The sequence below is a fragment of the Corylus avellana genome, chromosome ca2 (assembly GCF_901000735.1).
Source record: "Corylus avellana chromosome ca2, CavTom2PMs-1.0".
Classification (NCBI taxonomy): domain Eukaryota; kingdom Viridiplantae; phylum Streptophyta; class Magnoliopsida; order Fagales; family Betulaceae; genus Corylus; species Corylus avellana.
In genome coordinates, this window is record NC_081542.1 from 41844868 (window position 1) to 41864987 (window position 20120).

Sequence of the window (20120 nt, forward strand, 5' to 3'; positions counted from 1 at the left end):
AAAGTTTCAAATTTTTGCAATTTGACCAATTGTATCCAAAACTTCCCATATTGCCCCTAATTTTTTTTTTTTTTTTTTTATAAAAAATTTATAAAAAAAAAAATTCGAGGTGGCCATAGCCACTCTTTGCCCATCTGACCATTTTTACACTCCCAAATTTATTTTTTTTTTTCATAAAAATAAAAATCATGGGCAATATGGAAATTTTGGGATAATATTGGTCGAATTGAAAAAAATTAAAACTTTGATATTCGAATTGAAAAACGCTGTCAACTTTGGAGAGGTAAACTATAATTTTCCCAATTTAAAAAATCTCACCTCACATATACGGATGTGATTTTGTGTGTTTATTTTCTTTTATTAAGTTGTACTAAGTTGAAATGTCTATCACTCATTGGATGACAAAAAATGGTGAGTTTGTACCACAACCCTATAGAAGCAGCTCTCTTCTCTATATAGAATAACATGGGCTTTTTAGCCCGTAAAATCTATTTCGCAGGAGTGGCCCTATAATTTGTACTGGCAGCCCAATGCTCAAAGACTTGAATCTTTTGGGCTTACTATTGCCAATTCAGTTGGGCTGTCTGTGGTGTTGAAGTTTGGTCACCTCCTGTTTACTGCCTAAATTCTGTTTTTATTTTGGAAGGCAACATATATGAAATATTCCTTCCTTTTGGTCTTGTAGACAAATACAAGAAGAATTATTCCAATTGTAACCTTCATGAGTTCTCCACATATAAAGCATTCTCTAAACATTATTCGTTTGCACCGTCAACACTGCATTGAGCGGAGCCATATGTAATTTTAGTCTTATCAAATTGTTCAAACCTGTCTATAACACTTAAAAATATACCAAGATGATAAGAAGAAACTGAAGATATGGGGATCATGAATTTGAGTAGGGTTTTGCCAATTCTCGACCATCGATGGAAGATGATACTTTTAGCTCTGGCCACATTTTGCTAGGGTTTAGTACCGACTATACCATTGTTTTTTGGTGACATGAGGATCCCGATTCAGTGTGATAAAAGGTTGTTCTATTTACATTATATTAAAACAGTCATTGTGAGAGTCTGTCTGAGCCCTACTTATTCTGGTGGTACTAACGCATCGGATTTTTAAGCTACTCGAACACCACCCGACCAAGTAGGGCCTAGGATGCCTAGACACTTATTCAAACAAGTAAGGTCTGGAGGCGGCTCTTCCACTAGGTGACTTAGGCCGTTGTCTAAGGCCTAGGGCCCCTTAGTGGAATAGGACCCCACAATAATAGCATCGATAGGTTGTATGTATTTTGATGCCATGTTGTCTTTGTCAACATAACAACTTTGATATTCGTGTAGTATGTCTTTTCTTTTGTAAAATTTCAATAAAGTCTTTATTTTTTTATTGGTATGGGATTGATAAATACGTTGGAAGAGATAAGGATTGCCTTAAATTAGGCTGTTCGAGCCTAAATTTAAGGAAAAATGTTAAGGTCACAACACAAATTCAACTTATAGCCAACTTCTCTCTTACGTATCATCTAAAAATAAATAAAAATTGAGAGAGAGGATTTTGGTATTCTGAAAATTTGGGAAAAGAGACAATTTACGTAGAAGAGAAATTGGCCATGAGTTGGGTTTGTGTTGTGTTCGTATCAAACCTCAAATTTAAGATGAGAAATACTATGGGTACTAACTCATTTACTAACATATGTGTACTAACATGATGTGGAGCTTATTTATTGGTATTTGTAACATTTTTCTTTATTAATTATTTTTATTCTCTCCAATTAATAAACTCAACATCATATTAGTACTCATATGTTAGTAAAAGAGTTAGTACATTTACCATTTCTCATTTAAGATATCTCAATCTTGTTGGAGGCTATTAGAAGGAAGTCAGTCAAACAAAGGATTAGTATAAGTACTTCTTTGACTGTATCCAGGGGCGGAACTAGGGTTGGCAAAACGAGTAATCGGGTAGACACGATTAGGACCTGTTAAGACCGCGACCCGATTACCCGAGATACGAACACGACCCGTTTATCTAAACGGGTTAGCGGGTCTGACACAATTATAACATGAAAATATCCGGGTAACCCAACACGACCCGCTTAACCCGTTTAGCATAACCGGGTCATATCGGGTAGATACGATCTGACATGACCCGACACCACCCGTGCGCTAAACAGGTAACACAACACAACCCGACCTGACCCAACCCGACCCGACCCGTTTTAAAAAACCTTAATCAAAATTGAAAAAAAATAATTTAATAAAGGAATCTCTTGGACCAAATGACTAGTCAAATTTATCATAACCGTCCAAAAAGAATAAAACGTTTTAAAAGAGAATGTTTTAATATATAGATAATGTTTTAATATAGACTCACATAAAAAAAGTAACGGAAAAACAAGAAATAGGCCAGTGAAGTGAAGCCGTGAGTGAGTCAGTAAGTGTTAGGATTAACTTAATTAGAACTTAGACATAAAAAAAATTTAAATGGGTTAGGCGGGTCACCCGAGACCCGTCTGACTAACCTAACCCGCCAGACCCGGCTGACCCGCCAGACTCATTTATTAGCGATGTAATGCATGCGAAGATTAAAACCCGATGGACATGAGATAACCACCGGAACAATTATAATTAATGCTGTCGAAAATGAATCCCAATTAAAGACCCGTTCGATAAGCAAATTAATCTTGTTAGCTTGCATTAGCCGTCATTAGGTGTGGGGTTCGTGAATTAGTGTCCAAAATTCATACGTACAAGCAGAGCCTAACCCCGAGCCGAGGTGGTCCCGTTTTTTTTTTTTTAAAAAAAAAAAACCTTTAAAAATTAGTTTTAACCCCCAAATTTTTATTTTATTTTTTAAATTTGGCCTCCCAAACTAAATACTATAGTTCTGCAGTAACTGTATCAGTCTCCTTCATTATTAATAACAGTCCTGAGTGATTTCCTATTTGGTAGCCTTTTATTTTTCAGAACATTTATCAATTATAAAAAATATATATAATGTAAAAATTAATAAATATTATGTATTTAATATTTATTAAAAAAAAATCACCTAAATTTATCGGTTTAAGCGTCAAATTTTACGGAGCCAAGCCTAGGAGCAAACTGAGCTATCAGTTAAACAACTCCGGATCCGTCGGTGACGTGGTACACAAACATCTCATCTTTCTGTTTTCTTTTTTCTTTTTTCTTTATTTATTTTTCATGTCATTTCTAAAATCAAGAAAAAAAAAAAAAATTGTCTTCAAAATCTTGACAGAAAAAGACACCAATTGAGACAAGGCCACCTTCTTTTTTTTCTTTTTTTTTTTTTTCAAAAGAAAAAGAAAAAAAGCAACATTATGATTTATAAATTCACCTTGAGAGATGCGATGGTTTGAGTTCCCCTTAAGAGCTGGGCCCTCGCCTAGATTCTGTTTTGAGTATGGCTTTTGGGGCTTGGGTTTTTTTTTTTTTTTTTTGGGTAGTAAAAATTCATTTGATATGCTATACCATATATATATATAGATAGAAAAGTGAAAATTTTTATTTGAATAGTAATAAAAATGATTAATTTGAGATAAAAAGTAAAAATACTAAAAGTTCAATTTTTAATGAATAATATCAAGTCAATTTTTAGCCTCTACTTACGGAATAAGATTCTTTCTATTTTAAATGAACGGAAGAGTATCCATAATTTGTAGTCTTTACCTACGAAATAGGATCTACTTCATTTCAAATAAACGAGCGAGTATTCAGTTAGTTATATTTTAGGAATATTATTGTATTTTCATTTTTTAAACAGATAAAAATATTATTCTAATAGAGATATTGTCGGTCCTAATTGACACCAAGCAGAGCCTAAAATCCCCAACAAAATCACCATAATATCCTCAATGTCTTAGCCAACTCTAGATCCTTCTCTGGAATCCCACTTGGCTCACACGCTCAAACACCCACTCAAAATCAACCACCTTTAATCAGTAAGCAGTAGTGCACTAATCACTCCATTAAGACTTAAGCATAATTAGACTCGGAATCAAAATCCCATGATCAATGGTGTAGGGCCCAACACGACACACATCCAAACCACATGTCCCACCTGCACCACACCATCATGGACCCCACGCTGGCCCAAAGGAACAAGACAAAAGGATTGTCTAATTACAAAGGGTAAACTCGTAAATCAGCCCCCCAACCTACTCCCATCTCATCCTAAAGAGATATTATTTGCGGGCCCCGCATTGCCAAGTCTTTATCCTTATCCATCCCATCCCTCTATTCCCACTCACATTTTTCCTGTCGCCAGTCACAGTTAATTGTGTAATTTGGCTTCTGAGTGGTCAAACGTGCTTGGAAATAGTAAAAAAAAAAAAAAACAACCATCTGGAAATATTGCGAGTCTAAAATTGGTGGCACACAGATATTTTAAGCACCCAGATCTCTATATAAAGAAATCTACCTGCTGCAGAGGTCCATTACCAGCAAAGATGGTTCTGCTAGAAAAGCTCTGGGACGATGTCGTCGCCGGACCTCAGCCTGAGCGTGGCCTCGGCAAGCTCAGGAAAATTACCGCCAAGCCCTTGAACGTCCAAGGTAGATATAATATAATTTTGCTTTAGATCATTAGATGTCGTTAAAGTTGTGTTCTTGGTGTACTTATTAAATATATATGTGGGTGGGTTTGTGCGTAGTGTTAGATGCGGAAGGAGAGGGAAGCAAGTTCCTGAGGTCGACGTCGATGCCGGCGAGCCCAGCGACACCGTCGACACCGATAACGCCGACAACACCGGGATCGGTGCCGCGTAAGGACAACGTGTGGAGGAGCGTGTTCAACCCCGGGAGCAACCTTGCCACTAAGACCCTAGGTGCTCATCAGATGTTTGACAAGCCGGAGCCCAACTCTCCCACTGTCTACGACTGGTACGTACAGAAATATTCCATGCAAAGAGTGGGTTGCTGCGCGTGACCGCGCACGCTCTTACAGTGGTGATTCTTTGGAATTTTAGGACATGTTTGATACTATTTTCCGTACGCGCTTATGTGTGGCGCGTGAGGTTCACTTTCGTCAGTTCACACACGTGTACATGCACACAAGCAGTGGATTCTCTTCTCCTCCGCCGGATCTATCGAGATCCTCCGGTGGGGTTGAGTTAGGCTATATATTAATAATTATAATTTTTTAGTAATAAATGTGTTATGTCGTCATAGATTGAAATTTAAGGAATGATCAAAGGTTTCTCCAAACTGATGGGAAGAAACTTCTCTTGGATGAAAACGTTGTCCTGAAAAAATTGAGCAAATGGAGTAGTAATAAATAAGTAAAATGTGAAAGAAGGAACTTTAGCTTGATTTGATTTGTACTAAGATGTAACTGGTTGTATGTGATCGCAGGCTCTACAGCGGAGAGACGAGGAGCAAGCATCATCGTTAAAAAAGAGGAGGCGGCCGATTACGGAGGGTTTCATCCTGTAAATAGCGTTTTTTTTTTTGTCTTTTTTCCACCAGCGTGTCGTTTTAATGGTACTGTGACTGCGTGTACTTCCTAACTAGGCTTGCTTTTCTTCTGGGCCCGAATCTAGTAAGGTTGTCAGTAAAATGCCAAGGTGTGGAACGATGGCTCCGTCGTTGATCTTTGTATGTCAGATCTGCCTTGGACGGCGGTGATCATAAGCTACGTTGTTGTAATTAGTAAAATAAATGGTATTTGTATGTTCTGTTTTTTATTGGTTGGAGCTCTTTTTTATTCAGTGGAATGTTAATTCGAACGATGTTTTCTATGAACTGGCTCTTGTTTTGTAATTTCGTTCGTTAAATATTTCTGTGGGTTTTAATGTTTCATCATATAATCTAATCATTGCCCATTTCACGTCAACTTCCACTACAAATTTGTATTATGTTAAGAATTTTCAACGAGGATACGTGGCAATGGACCCAGATGTTAATGGATAAGGACTAAGGAGGGACCAGTTGTCTTGTATCTCACTTATTGGCAATGTTAACCAAAAAGTCAAGAAGATTATGGGTGTGGATCTGGTCCTGTCTTTGTATAAAAGATTAGATTGAACACATATCTATTATGCATAACATCAATGTCGACAATGGATTAAAAAATTATAGCAATATGATGTTTTACCTATTCTGATGCGACCTGACCTTGTCCTTAGCACTTCCAATGAGATTTGTGAAATTCAGGATAAGAATTAAGGAGTATTTAAATAGAGGCTTGAAAATATCATCATTGTCGCATACTAGCAAACAAACAGAGTAATTTCTAAGGGGGGTGTGACAAATTCAATTTTTTTTTTTTTTTTACTTTTTAATGAGAGATTGATAAGTCAGATTGGAACATGAAAACAAAACATAGAATACTTCTCTCAACCTTTTCCGACGTTAGAAATTACACCGAGCATGTCATTGCCCAGTTGGACGCCACCAACCACACTAGAAGATTCCACCCTGGCCACTCCATGTTGCCCACACCTTTTCCATAAACTCATCGTGTTCTCTTTTCGGTCGCGACTCATGCATAAGTGCTGTTGATGGGGTGAAGTAGTGGACAATGAGGCTCATATATAGCATTTATGAAGGTCATCTTGCTAGGGTTCTACTTCCGGACTTGGATCATTTCAGAGGAACATGTTAGTTGTTTTTAAGGAGCAATTTTGCCATTTTACTTTTTTTGGACAAAAATGTCATCTTAAAACAAATAAATAGACCCCCTCTATTTCATTTGAAATGGAGATGATCCTTCTCCTCTACTACAACCCTCTTTTGCAACCAAATATGAAAAGGTGCGTGAAACCCAAAACACACACTAAAGGATGGTGGTGGTAAGGCTCAACTTGGGCAGTGCTAGCGTAGTCCAACCTAGGCAGTTGCAATAGGGTCATAGTTGGGCAGTGCTGATTGACTCAAGTCACATTAGTTTTTTTAAAATTAAATCTGAAGAAGTGTGTGAAGAACAAAACGCAAATAAAGATTTTTTTTTTTTTTTTTTATAGTAGATTTGGTATGATATGGTGTTTTTGTTTTTCTTAAGTTATTCCAAGTTGACTTCTAAATCTCTCATTAGATAGCACAAAAGGGTAAGTTTGTACACAACCATATAGAAGTTACTAAATAGGGTTAACATTAGAACACCCAAAGTTATATTCTACACTCTTGTCCCACCCTTTCTCACTAGATTAGTCCTTGTTTTTTAAAGGCCGATAAATATTGTCACATCAACGCAATGAGATAAAAGTATAGTAAATAACATTATTTGTCTAAAATTTGTAGGCCGAAGATTTGTAAGGATTTAGATCATGAAATCTCTGACCATTAATAAGATAAAGAAAGATGTTTTTATCATATGTTAAAAATCAAAACTTTTAATGGTCATTAAGTTCGAAATCTGATCCACATCTAAATCAAATCTCCAGTATCAACAAGCAAGCTTCTATCTGTTATTTCTGTTGTATCAACGTCCCATGCAAGTGATTGTGTTTCACAGAAATCTTTTTGTAGACGTAATTTAACAGAGAGATAGGCACTTCAATGTCCACGATTTCCATGAAACCAGCCCCATATGATGAAAACTCTTGTTTGGTTGATTTGAGCTCATTAGCAGTAGTAGAAAGAACAATATAAGCATGCACTGCACTTTCAAGGGAATATAGTGACGGTTAGGTTACTTAGACAAATCTATATGGATGCTTGTGGAAAGTGGTAACGAACCTTTTAGTGTGACAACAACTTTTCTGATTCTAATATGTTCATTTTCTGTGTACTTTCCAACCTGGGAAAGCTTTGATTTGGTCCTAATATAAAATAGCCTAGAGAATTGAAACTATCTATTAGCACAGACTCCCATTGTCAGTATAACTATATACCACACTTTGATAAACAAAATATGAGAAATCTTGTTGTTCTTCATGACAAACCCGTCAGAAAATTCGAGTTCCATGACTTCCTTGTGTATGCCAGAAGCTGAAAGAGCACAATCAAAACAAAAGGATCAATCTAGTGTTCCAACTACAAGCCAGAAGATATGCACAAACGACTGTATATAAGGCGAAACCGTGTGCTTTGTCTGTTTTTTCAGGTGTAAAATATATTAATGAAGTTCTAGAAGAAATGATTACCAAATATCCATGAATAAAGTAGTTTGTCATAAGTCCTGCCAGAGTTTCCTCCTCCCCTAGAACTCGTAACTTATCTTTGCCCGGATCAATTACATTGGACTTGGACAGTGGAGAACTTGCGGAGGTTGAAAGGTCGATTTTGGAATGTAATTCTCTTACCAAGTATAGTACAACTTCATTATCTTCCAATGCAGCCTGGACTGCTACATACTGTATTAACAAGCATGAGAACCAGTTCCAGTAGTGGTGATTGAAGCTTTTACAATGTGATGAAGTGCAATTAGATGAAAAACAGAGTATAGGATTGAGGAATAACACCTGGCACAGTTGTCTGACTGACAGGGTGGACCTGCAGCAAAGGTAGGGCCTCTCCAAACGTGGGATACTTTGTTCATCCAAAGAAACAAGCATGAGGTTGATAGTCAACTGAAATAACAAGGAAAATATTATTTTCCAATAAATTTTGTGTAACTGGGAGCTAGAAGCATATAGCATTCACCCCACCACCAAAATAAAAAATTGATGATAAACAGTCATCGTAAAAGGGCTGTGAACTTATTGCGACTATTCGGCATAGTCAACAGTTTGTGCCAATTTGAAGCCACAAATGGAATTCACAGTTCCACATTACAGCCGAGTCCCAAGTTCATCATCCAAAATGTACTTTACCTTATCATCCTTTTCCTCTAAGTTCCGCAGATAATCAGCTAATTTTGAGAGGCGGCTGTTCCGAGCGTTCTTACCATTTCCACCACTCATACTGCTATACCGTGTGTGACTCCGCATGCCATTTTTGCCCCAGGCAAGCCTTTCTGAGCTGCCAACAAGTCCAGCAGATGCACCCATGGGTTCTCGATTTATTTCAGAATCATTTTCATCACCGCCTCCATCTACATCAGCAGCTGAAGGAGAAGGCTGAGAAAATCGAGCTCCTCCCCATCTTTTGCTTCTCTTGGGTCTGACTTCTGTGTGCTCATCAGCAGAAGATGAATCTTTGCCTCCATCATTACCATTCACATCCTCGTTGTCATCGGATCCTGGACTTTCAGCAGCATTTCGATAGTTTCTCCTTCCTCTCAAATTTCGATAGCCCCGTGATCTCCTAACTGTATACCGCTTCTTACCCAGAGCTTCTGCTTGCCGTTGAAGAGTTTGGGCAATGGAAGCTTGTATCTATCCAAATAAAGCTAAATATTACAGCCTTGCTGCAATGAATGAGTAAAAAAACTAGACATCTAAAGGTTCTGCTGGTGAACAAATCGAAGAGGAACATCAATACTTGATTGCTCAAAATCAATGATTTTCCGGCCATTATACTACTCTTATCACAAGGCACTGTACTGTTTTAAATAATAAAAACATGCAAGTTAGGGTACTCACCTACAAAAATAAAGGCATTTATCATCTAGAGTTTAGGAATTTTCTGTCTATGTGGTTTCAATCACAGGAATGCCGTGATTTTATAGAAAAATACAAACAAGACTTCTCCCCCCCTCCCCCTTGCTTTCTTTTGATGTCAATCAGACTTCCTTTAAACTGTTGTGGGACACCGAAGATGTGACCCAACAAACAAAAGTAAATGAACTTACGAATACCAAAACAAAAGAATGTGTGTAGTTGGGCAAAAGGCTTCATAGCTAAACTTCGAAAAGTTTACCTGCTTATTGCGAGCCCTTTCCTCTTCATGGAAAGCCAATTCCTAGGGCAGATGCACAATAATATGTGCTAGACATTAGAAATTGAGACAGTAAATCAAATACTAGTATGAGTGCAACTTATCGGCCAACATATACCTCTTCCTCATACTTGTCAATATCTGGATACAAGGCTGCAATTAAGGCATCATAGTTTGGATCGTCTCTTAAGGAGCGACGACTAGCACAATGTGTCCGGCAGGCAGGGCATTCATTGTTCCTATAGTGAATAAAAATTACCAATTTAATTTTTTTTAAAAAAAAAATTGGCTTGAGAAATGTTACATATCACGCAAACATCTTACAAATATCCCACAAAGCCGATGAGGCAGTCATTAGATTTTTTTTTTTTTACAGTGGCTGATCCAAGGGCTACTAGACCCTGCCACGTCAGCTTTGTAAGATATTTGTGAAATGTTTGTGTGGTGCGTAACATTATTCTTCTAGCTCATACTTCAAAATTTTAAATAAACTTATAAGATGATCCAAACCAACACTGTAGATGGAAATTTGATCCAAATGTTCTGATACATCAAATATAGACAAGAGAGTCAGATGACATACCCCAACCGCATAGATTTGTCAATGCATTCCCTGCAGAAGCGATGCAGGCATTCCATTACTGTTCTAGTTTTCCTAATGATCCCTGTACATAAGAAAATAGGGAAATCGATGCTTTCATTTTCATGCATATTTGAAATGTCTGGGAGAAGTTAAAGGAGCCATACAACTTAAAAGGAAAAAAAAAAAAAAGCTGATAGGCTTGCAAGCTCATAGCCTGCATCCTCATTGTAAATTTGTAATATTGTGTCAACAAACAATTTTATTGTCAGAGACGTTTTGGGTGCTTCCACAATCTTTACTTGTAAACGATGAGCAAGTGAATGATGCAGTAGCCAAAAGCACAAAAAAAACTCAACATTTTGGATAGTTCAAAAACTATACAACTTCAATTGACTTACAAGAGTCCCTGGTCCTTGAAAGAGTGGAATGGTACATGTGAATAAATATCATGCAGTAATTAGAGACATGAACCAATGCGGTGCGGCTTATATTTTTTTGGCCACAGCACTAAAAGGGTTGAATGATAAACTATACAAATTCTTTGTCAACACCAAATATATGATTTCATGGCTTAGTTGAGTTCAGTTGATTTGATATTTATATAGCTGTAACAAGCTCTATTAAAAATAGTTACTCTACAAAAGCAGAAAATAGTAATTCAAAGCAGTGAAGAATCAATGACTTCACATCTACGCCATAGCATGATGAGAAAACATACTTAAAGCTAAGGACGTCAAGAATTTAGGTCTCACTTAAAAGCATGGATTTTGCAGTAAATCTTTTCTAGTCCGCTCATAGACACATGTATCCTACTTATGGATAAGACTGAAAAGCAATAAGCAAAAATAACAAATTTCCAGTTACAGCACTAACAGGAAGTCCCATTGTCTACAGACAGAGCACAAGACACAGACATGTGAAATTTGATACACTGATTTCCTGGAGATTTACATAGGTGAAGAGGTTGTTTCTCAAGCATCCAGAGAACAATATAGTCATCAACAAAGCAGATAGCCTCATAAATGTACTTTTCTAGTGAAGGACTCTGGCATGGAAATCATACAGAGGACAGAGTAGTCTCCATATGCCTACATCTAGCATGGAAGGTACTCTATAGGGATACATTATATTGAAGCTAATCATGCCCACTTGGTTGGTTCCATTGAAACAATGCCATAGGAAATTTCCATTAAATATCAATTACCTGATTATTAGGCCTTGCCCGAATGTTTTAAATGGTCAAATTCATATGTTATGTGGTTCTTAGAAACTATCAAAAACAGCATATTGATGTAATGAAATGGGAGTGCAACACTAGAAGCAAATTAGTCACTTTTGTAAGGAAAAAAAAGGTCCAAAATGATGGAAATTCAGAAATAGTAATATTCTGAATGCTTCAAGAGACATCTACCTATATTTATCTAATACTATGTATGCCAAACACATCTACCCATATTTATTTAATGCTAAATCGGACATATCCACCTATATCTATAATATAACCAAGCATATATGATGTTCATCCACATGACCATACATGGAGCATCCTTACTCAAAAGTAATGCAAGTCTTGGAACCCAAAAAATAAAACTTTCTCCAGGGACATATAACAAAAACAAATCATTATGCTCTTCTGCAATTAAGAATCAGCTGGAAGTAACTGTTTCTTATATTTAAGAAAAAATCACATAATTATACCTAGACAGATTGGACATTGTACTTCCTTACGAATATCTGGCAGTTTCACTGCAACAAATCTGCAAACAAACAGCAAATCAAGAATGTTATTTTCTACCCTTAATTAATAGATGGGTCGCCCTTCATATGCATTTCATACACAAGCATGTTTTATAAAACTTAATAGCAGGTACATAAATGATAACAATTCTAATAGATTGATCTGAAACCACAGAAAGAGAATGTTTGACCTTTGGGTTAATCCCACCTGCAACCACCCAAAGTGACAAACAATTTTTTTTTTAAAAAAAAAGACCAATATCTTCTATAGTTGTATTTCTTAATTAAATCTAACTATGCTAGTTTTTCTTAAATGCATCCAATACGTTGTTACGTATCATATATAAGCCACAAGAAAGATAAAAATAAGTACCATAACAAGCTGTTGCAATGTGTGAGATTGCAGTCATGTGGTCAGACATTTCAAAATGCCAATGGATGTCATCATTACATTTATAAAACTAACTTAACACAAAAGGATAGATTGCTGCTTGTTCCACTAACTCTGTCCAAAATCATCTCAATTATGTGATTCAGCATGCAATTTGAGATATACAATTTCCTATTGAAACCAAGAATGTTAATGCTGTTGTTGATGCAATATTGAAATGCATCATATTGAAGCAATTTCTTGCATACTTTCACGAAAATGTTTTAGCAAGGAATAAATGTTAAGGTTCTATGACTATGAAGCAGGCTAATAATAGCTTTGTGTAAACAAGAGATTCGGGAGGTAATATGACCCTCAAGGTCTAACTGAAACATTTTAAAATATGTTAGGATAATATCATAGCTTCCAGAAAACATATTTAAGAAAGTCAAACTCCTTTGTCAAGATGGAATTTTGAGAAACTGATTTCCTAAAATGCCAATCTGAACCATGGTAACAAGCGTGAGTGTTTCCCACATAGAGAACATGTGTGGCCCAAAGGTCCCTCTGGGTCAAACATGTAGCTGACCTAGACGCTAACAAATTAAGCAACAAATGTTAACTTATGCATGTTAATACACCCAATCAGGACAGCCATGTAGACTTAAAATAGCAGCTTGATGTTATTTTTTCAGATTTGGAAGGTAATGCACAACATTCCCCAAGTAGTAGCAATCTTGCATGATGTGTAAAATTGAACAAGTGCATGTAAAAAACTGAATAACAGAAGCTAGCAGAGGGAAGCAGTCATCCTACAGTGTACAACACCATCTTAATTACTATGTTAAAAGGGCAATTGAGTAAGAAAAGGTCGTTAATTTCTAACAAGATTCTCAGACAATATAGCACCATTACAGATTAGAGTTTACTGAGAGAAACATGTGACTCATACTTTCTAGCAAAACCATGAACATGTAGGTCTAGCATAGACACCCAGAGAGCAAGACTCTGCATGCTATAATTATTCTACATTTCAAATTAATATGTTGTGATATCCCAAGATGTAGAAGAGTAATCAAGACATTGTTCACAGAATGATTTTCTATCTCAGAATTTTATAATATCAACCAGGAAGATGCATTCATATCAATCAATGTTTGTTTTTCCTTTTTAAATTGAGAGCATCTCGAGTCATGAAAGAAACCATGAAAATCTAGTTGCATATGGGTGATGCTAACACCTTTAGATATCAACAATAGAGTCTTGGGAAAAGGCCTATCAATTCACTGTTCAAGATGGTTAAGTAATGCACCTCTATCAAACTGTTACAATTTAAATGCAAGAGATTCACTTAACTCAAAATGAGATTTCAGAGGAATCAAATTCATGGTCAGAACAACAATCCAAGTATATAATAACACATGGCAGATGACAGCAAAATGGCTGCTCATATATATAAACATAAAGCACCATGGTCCCAAGAATTGGCAGCTCGCATAAACAAAAAAGCACCATGGTTCCAAGACTTGGTAATTGAAAAGTAAACATAATAATCAGCACCCCAGAGTGAAAACAATTAACCCGCCTTCTTAGCCCACGAAAAATTGCATCACCTAAATTCACTGACATAACCACTACTGGAGGTCCTCAATTATAAGGCGACCATTTGAACCAACTTCTCCAGCAATCTACAAGGACCATGCTCAGATTAAATGCATGTATAAACGCAATCAACACCACGATGCGAGTACAAGATCCCTGATCAGCAGCCCCATGCAAATTTCGTCACAGAGGCAAAATCCCAATATCAAGCTGTCAGAAGCTACCATGCAACCAACTCTCATGCATGTATACCAATTCGGGTCAAAATCACCACGACCCAGGCGTTTTCTTGCTCTTCATAGCATAAAAACGACCCAAACCCGAACTCCACCGACCTTCGTGGAACCCGACGCGGCCGTGTCCACCACAATACCCGAGCGAGCAGAGCAATACCCATCTCAGAATAAGCACAAAACATAACGATAACCATTCAAACTCACTCAAAATTATCACTGACCACACACCCATGTCGCACTTCCCTGAGAAAATACATGTAGAATACAACGACGAAGCAGTGCCACCATACAAAGCACGCAGATCCCAGATCGAACCCCGCATTCACCCAACAAGAAGCTCTATAACTCGCACAAACCCACACACATACACATACACACACCAACGAAGAAACGAGAAGAAAAAACAGTCTATCAGAACGGTAAGCACAAAGAAGAAGAGAGAACGCACTCGTCCTTGTTGTCCCCGTTACTCGACGAAGCGCTTCGATCAGATTCTGACAAAAGAAAGAACAAGTCAAGCAAAAGAAGCAATCAAAATCTCGGAACAAAATGTGCGCGAAAGCTCTCTCTCTCTCTTTCGGTCGTGAAAATCTTCGCGAGCTTTATTTTGGGGGAAGCTAAAGTAACAGACGTACCCTCCGCGTCCTCCAGATGCTCATGGCGGTTGCTCTGGGTGTCTTGCACAGGATCATCCTCTGCCGCATCGTGACCTCGCTTCTGCGCCGGCATTGCTTTTGTTCCAAGCTAAATCCAACCAATAACCCAAAAAAGCTTTTGTGTATATCTACGCTTATGGAATTGGCGGTTGCTGTGGTTGGAGAGCAACCGAGAGAGACAGGGAGATATGAAGGTGGCGTAGTGTGGCTTTGGAGGACTTGACCTTTCACAGAGAGAGAGAGAGAGAGGCGGACGGGTAGAGAGGCTGCGAAGCTCGTGGAATTAACCCATATTTATTTCTCTTTGACAAAATACTATTTGTAATGTAATTTCTGATATTATCGTTATTATATAATGCCTACTTAATTCGTTGACCGACACGTTTTTTTTTTTTTTGGAAGTATTTCAGTACCGCAATTGTTGAGAATATATATATATATATATATAGCTGTTATTTGTAGGAAATTGTAGGATTGTCAGAAAACAAATAATATGAGTTTTTGTCCGCGAAGGCTAGTTCAATCGGCTGTGAATCACGTCGAATGAAGCGGGGGTCACTAATTAGAATTATCCCCTCTTTTCCCTTGTGTAGCTCATTTATTAGAGATAATTAAAACAATTAAATAAAACAAATGTTACGGGTACTAATGAATGAGCGCCACATCAATTTAGTACTCATTTCTTAATAAAAAATTTGGTACATATGGCATTTTTCTTGTGGGAAACTCAGGACATTGCTTTTTTTTTTTTTTTAATAAGTAGAAACTTAGGGCATTGCTACTCTTGAAATGGTGTTAAGTGTTTTTGGTAACTAGTAATGTAGTTTAATTGAATGATAGATTGATATATAATTGTCATACAATTTGATGACGTGGTAGTAAAAAAATTAACTTTTTTTATTAGTTTTTGAAAAAGGAAAATGATAAATGTTCTTCTAATGTTTTCCTGGCGTCCTCTCAACTGTAATGTAGCTTTTAAAATCACCAGTAGATTAAAAGTCAATAATGATAATCTCAAATTCAACGATAATTTTAAAAGTCACATCACAGTTGAGAGAACACCAAGAGAACACTAGAAGAACACCTAGCATTTTCCTTTGTAAAAAAAAAAAAAAAAAAACTAATGATTAATTTTTTATGCTATATATATATATATGAAATGCTTTGATGATTGGTCACAAAACTATAAAAAAAAAAATAAATAAAAAAATAAAATAAAAAAATAAAATGTTTTTAAGAGCAGAAAAGGAGTTTGTGTGATTTGTGTTGGTAAATATTTTGGATGCAGATGATTTGGATTTCCTTGGTCTCTTTGTGGAATGCCCATTTTTTTGTAATCTGGCCGGCCGGCCGGGCGGACGGATAATGTGTGCTTTCTTTTAAGGGCACTTTCTGTCAGTGTGCCGGTATTTGCAATTGGTGGGGAGTACACCTTTTGTCACCTTGGGTTCCGGCAGCTTCTTTTTGCCTGTTCTATTCTTTTCTTTTTTGAAAATTATATTTACGCCCCTAAATTTACTTCTCTTGTTGCAATGTGCCCTAATCTTTTAATTTTGTTAACATACGATTTATTTTTTAGGTTGCAATGCCCATCTTTGCCCTAAAGAAGACAAAAATGTTCATAAAAAAATTCAAAAAAAAAAAACTAACCCACTGTTTTTTCCCGAATTTTTTATTTTTTATTTTAGGGTTTTTTTTTAAAAAAAAAAAATCCTTTTTGGGAGGCAAAAGGGAGACATTGTAACCCCACTAGTAAATTAATAGAATACATTGACCAAATTGAAATATTAGAAAATATTGCAAATTGGGTGGTAAATTGAGGGTAAGTGTAGTTTTTTTTTTTTTTTCTTGAGTAAATAAGAAATTAAATGGAGTTAAGTTGTATAGGGTAAAATTACTCTTTGATGAACTTTGTTGCAAAACCATAATTTAATAACCTCAGTTTCATGAGACGTGGTTTCTAGCCGATTAAGTTTTCCCATAGAAACTGCAAAACCATAACTTGAAATGAGTGAGAGAGATTAAGATATCTGCTATAAAATGATGAAATTCTCAATACGTTAAGTTTCGATTTTGGGATGGTTTGTATTAAGCTGAAGTAGTCACCCTAAAAAATGATGTCATGAATCCAATAAACTATTTCAATAATTATTAATGAAAAATATTTGAATATTACAAATTTTATTATAATTTCTTTACAAACTCATGTGATACTTGGTATCCTGACGTCACTCATGATTAATAAGGCAATCTTTTATCTCATGGACAGTGGATTTTGAAGCTAGGCTTTTGATAGCTGCATTATTGGAAATCCAGGTAAATTGAGGAGAGTCTTATGTTCCTAGTAAATAAGGTAGTGGGGCTCTCCATAATAGGATTCTTTGGAGATGAAGGCTATGAAGCAATTAAATTTTACAACGTTTAACAGTGTACATAGTATTAGTTCATTTAAAAGTTTTTAATAGCGTAATAATGTAAACAACATATATACTATTAAATAGAAAAAAATAATAATAATAACCCAAACCATAAAATGACTTTCTTTTTTTTCATTTTAGGGTTAATACACATTTTTATTTTTTTTCACCTGAGATTTAAATCTAATTACAAATGGTACCCGACTTACGGGGAAAGATCAACTTAGTACCTCTGTTAGGTTCCGTCACACATGTCATCACATATAAATGTCACGTGTCATAAAAAAAATAAAATTAAAATAATTAAAAAAACTAAACCCTAAAAAAAAAAGAATTGAAAATTTATGGCCAATGTGGGTGGCCGAACCACTCCAAAGGGCCTTAGGGGTAGCCGAGCCACCCCCTTTTTGGCCATTGGGGGTGGCCGAACCTTCCCCAAGGCAGCCACCCCATAATTTTTTTTTTTTAATTTTTTTTTTTTTTTTTTTTAGGGTTTAGTTTTTTAATTGCTTTTTTTTTTTTAATAAAAAAATGTAATTATTTTTTTATTATTATTATTATTTTATTTAAAATTATTTTTATTTTTATGACACATGGCATTTGTTCGTGACGACACGTGGTATTTCGTTAGTTTGGGATAACGGAACCTAATGTCGGTATTAGGTTGATATTTTCCCGTAAGTCAAATACCATTTGTGATAGGATTTGAACTATAGATGAAAAAAAATAAAAATGTACAAATCTAAGTAATATAAAAATAATTAACCATCTTCAGGAGATAATTCAATCGGCCGAGAACCACGTTTCATTAAACGAATGTCACTAATTTGAATCCCTATGTCCCCTCTTGTGTGAAGTTGTGAACATGTGAAAAAAAAAAAAGAAAAAAAAAAAGAAGTAATTAACCCTTCATTTTAAGTCAACCTTGTGATGGATTTATGAAGCTTTAAATTATATATAATCACGTGTCGGTGTCTTAAAACATGATCAAGGTTGGAAGGCCCCCCACCTGTACAAGGAATCCTTAATTAAAACTAAAAAATAAACATAAACTGCACGTGCATACTTAAATGTCTATAGTTTGCCACTGCCACACATGCATAATAGGATGCAACTGACAAATCAAATAAAAAGAATACATATGATACAGAGTGTCATTGTTCCTTGGCATTTCATTTTTACTAGATATCCAATATCATGAATGTATGATATCCAATTTGTTTTTTTTTTTTTTTTTTTTATAACAAATAAGGAAAGGATTACAAGGATTATAACATTGAAAATTGGGTGGCCTCTTTAACAACGGACAAAAAAAAAATTACAATACGAGAAATTCAAGTAAAAAAGTAGAAAATTGGTCATAAAATTATTGGGTCCTCTCAATAACGGTCACTAAAAACGGTTTAAACATCAAAACAGAATAAGTGGTTTCGGCCTGATTATAAAAGTGAGTGGAGGAGTTCTTGCCCTCTAGGTACCACACACATACAATTATCTCTCAAAATCCATAACAAATTACAATTATCCAACCAAAATCCATAACATTTTGTAAACCAAAAGAAAGTCAAATAGGACCAATAGGCCATATGGGTTGGTTCTAATTTTGAGGCTTCTTCTAGGTTGGATTTACCATTGGTGATTTCAAAAGTGTTGCATGAAAAGATTATGATGATGGTGTTGGTGTTGGTGTTGGTGTTGGTTGTGAGGAATGAGGTTGAAGAAAGAGAGACAGAGAGATGGGTTTTATAAGAATAATTCTATAAGTCACTCTTGTGTTCTTTAAAGAATGGTGTGGCTCTTAAAATTACTATTTGATCAAAATTCAATAATAATCAATCACAAGTCCAATGGTGATTTTAAGAGCACATCATTATTGGAGAGACACAAAAAAAACTTGTAGCATTATTCGTTTTATAAAGGTTAGTGTTGGTTGAGCTTTGTGTTTGTGGTAGTTTTGGATTTTAAAGAATATATTTTTTCTCTTAAAGGAAAGAATTGTTTTTACTTCGGTTTATAAATTTATAATGTATTTCTTTCATGTTAATTAAACAATTATGTACTCTACATATGCCGAGAGACAAGGGTATAACTGTAAAAATATATGGTAAAGTCCCCCAAGTCACTATGTTTTCCTAAAAAAATTTCTTAAATATCCTTATAACTCCTTAGAAATTAAATTTTTACCCCCTTAATTATTATTTTTTTGTTAGTTTTACAGTTTACTCCCAAAACTTCAAGTGCTAGTTTTGTCCATGGGTGTAAATATGGGTGGATATTAAGCATTAACCACCCGCATCTATTATCTACCTATGCAGATGTGGATGCAGGGCCAACTCAATAGATTTTGAGGCTTAAGGCGACAAATTTAAGTGGGGCCTTTTTATATTTAAATATTTAATTAAATAATTTTAATTTTAAACCAGTCTTCTCACTTTTTTCTCTTAATTTTTTACAAATGAGATACAAAATTCATCTCTTCTAAGAGACATTTAATTTAAACAAAGGACATATTTTCTGTTTTTTTTTTTATAAAAGGACATATTTTCTGTTGAGCTACTAGATATAGTTCATTTTATGCATAATTTAATTTGCGCAAAACGCAAAATAAAAATTATTTTAATGAACAAACTTAGATGACATGTGGGTTTTAAGTTTATGTGAAAGTATGAGTTTAGTTAATGTTTAGGGGTGCCATTAATGTGACTTCCATTTTTTTCTTTATTTTCTCCTTAAGTCTCAA

General features: G+C 35.6%; 2 protein-coding genes across 4 annotated transcripts; one reads left to right on the forward strand and one right to left on the reverse strand.

The window, feature by feature from the left end:
- The first annotated feature begins 4439 nt into the window (after positions 1-4439).
- On the forward strand, positions 4440-5704 carry LOC132171717 (auxin-repressed 12.5 kDa protein-like). Its single transcript, XM_059583101.1, has 3 exons — positions 4440-4574; positions 4673-4901; positions 5373-5704. Exons 1-3 carry the CDS (start codon positions 4469-4471, stop codon positions 5410-5412), a joined length of 375 nt encoding a protein of 124 aa, XP_059439084.1. The 5' UTR covers positions 4440-4468; the 3' UTR covers positions 5413-5704.
- Positions 5705-7549: 1845 nt separating this feature from the next.
- Positions 7550-15248, reverse strand: LOC132170471 (putative E3 ubiquitin-protein ligase RING1a). 3 transcript variants are annotated; one of them, XM_059581466.1, is made up of 10 exons: positions 14943-15248; positions 14756-14801; positions 12061-12119; positions 10363-10444; positions 9898-10018; positions 9762-9803; positions 8774-9277; positions 8423-8530; positions 8105-8314; positions 7550-7949 (listed from the first exon to the last, which is right to left on the reverse strand). In XM_059581466.1, exons 1-10 carry the CDS (start codon positions 15034-15036, stop codon positions 7893-7895), a joined length of 1323 nt encoding a protein of 440 aa, XP_059437449.1. In that variant the 5' UTR covers positions 15037-15248; the 3' UTR covers positions 7550-7892. The 3 variants fall into 3 exon arrangements, with proteins under 3 accessions (XP_059437449.1, XP_059437450.1, XP_059437451.1); XM_059581467.1 differs by lacking the exon at positions 9762-9803; XM_059581468.1 differs by lacking the exons at positions 14756-14801; positions 14943-15248 and adding an exon at positions 14083-14744.
- Positions 15249-20120: the final 4872 nt, after the last annotated feature.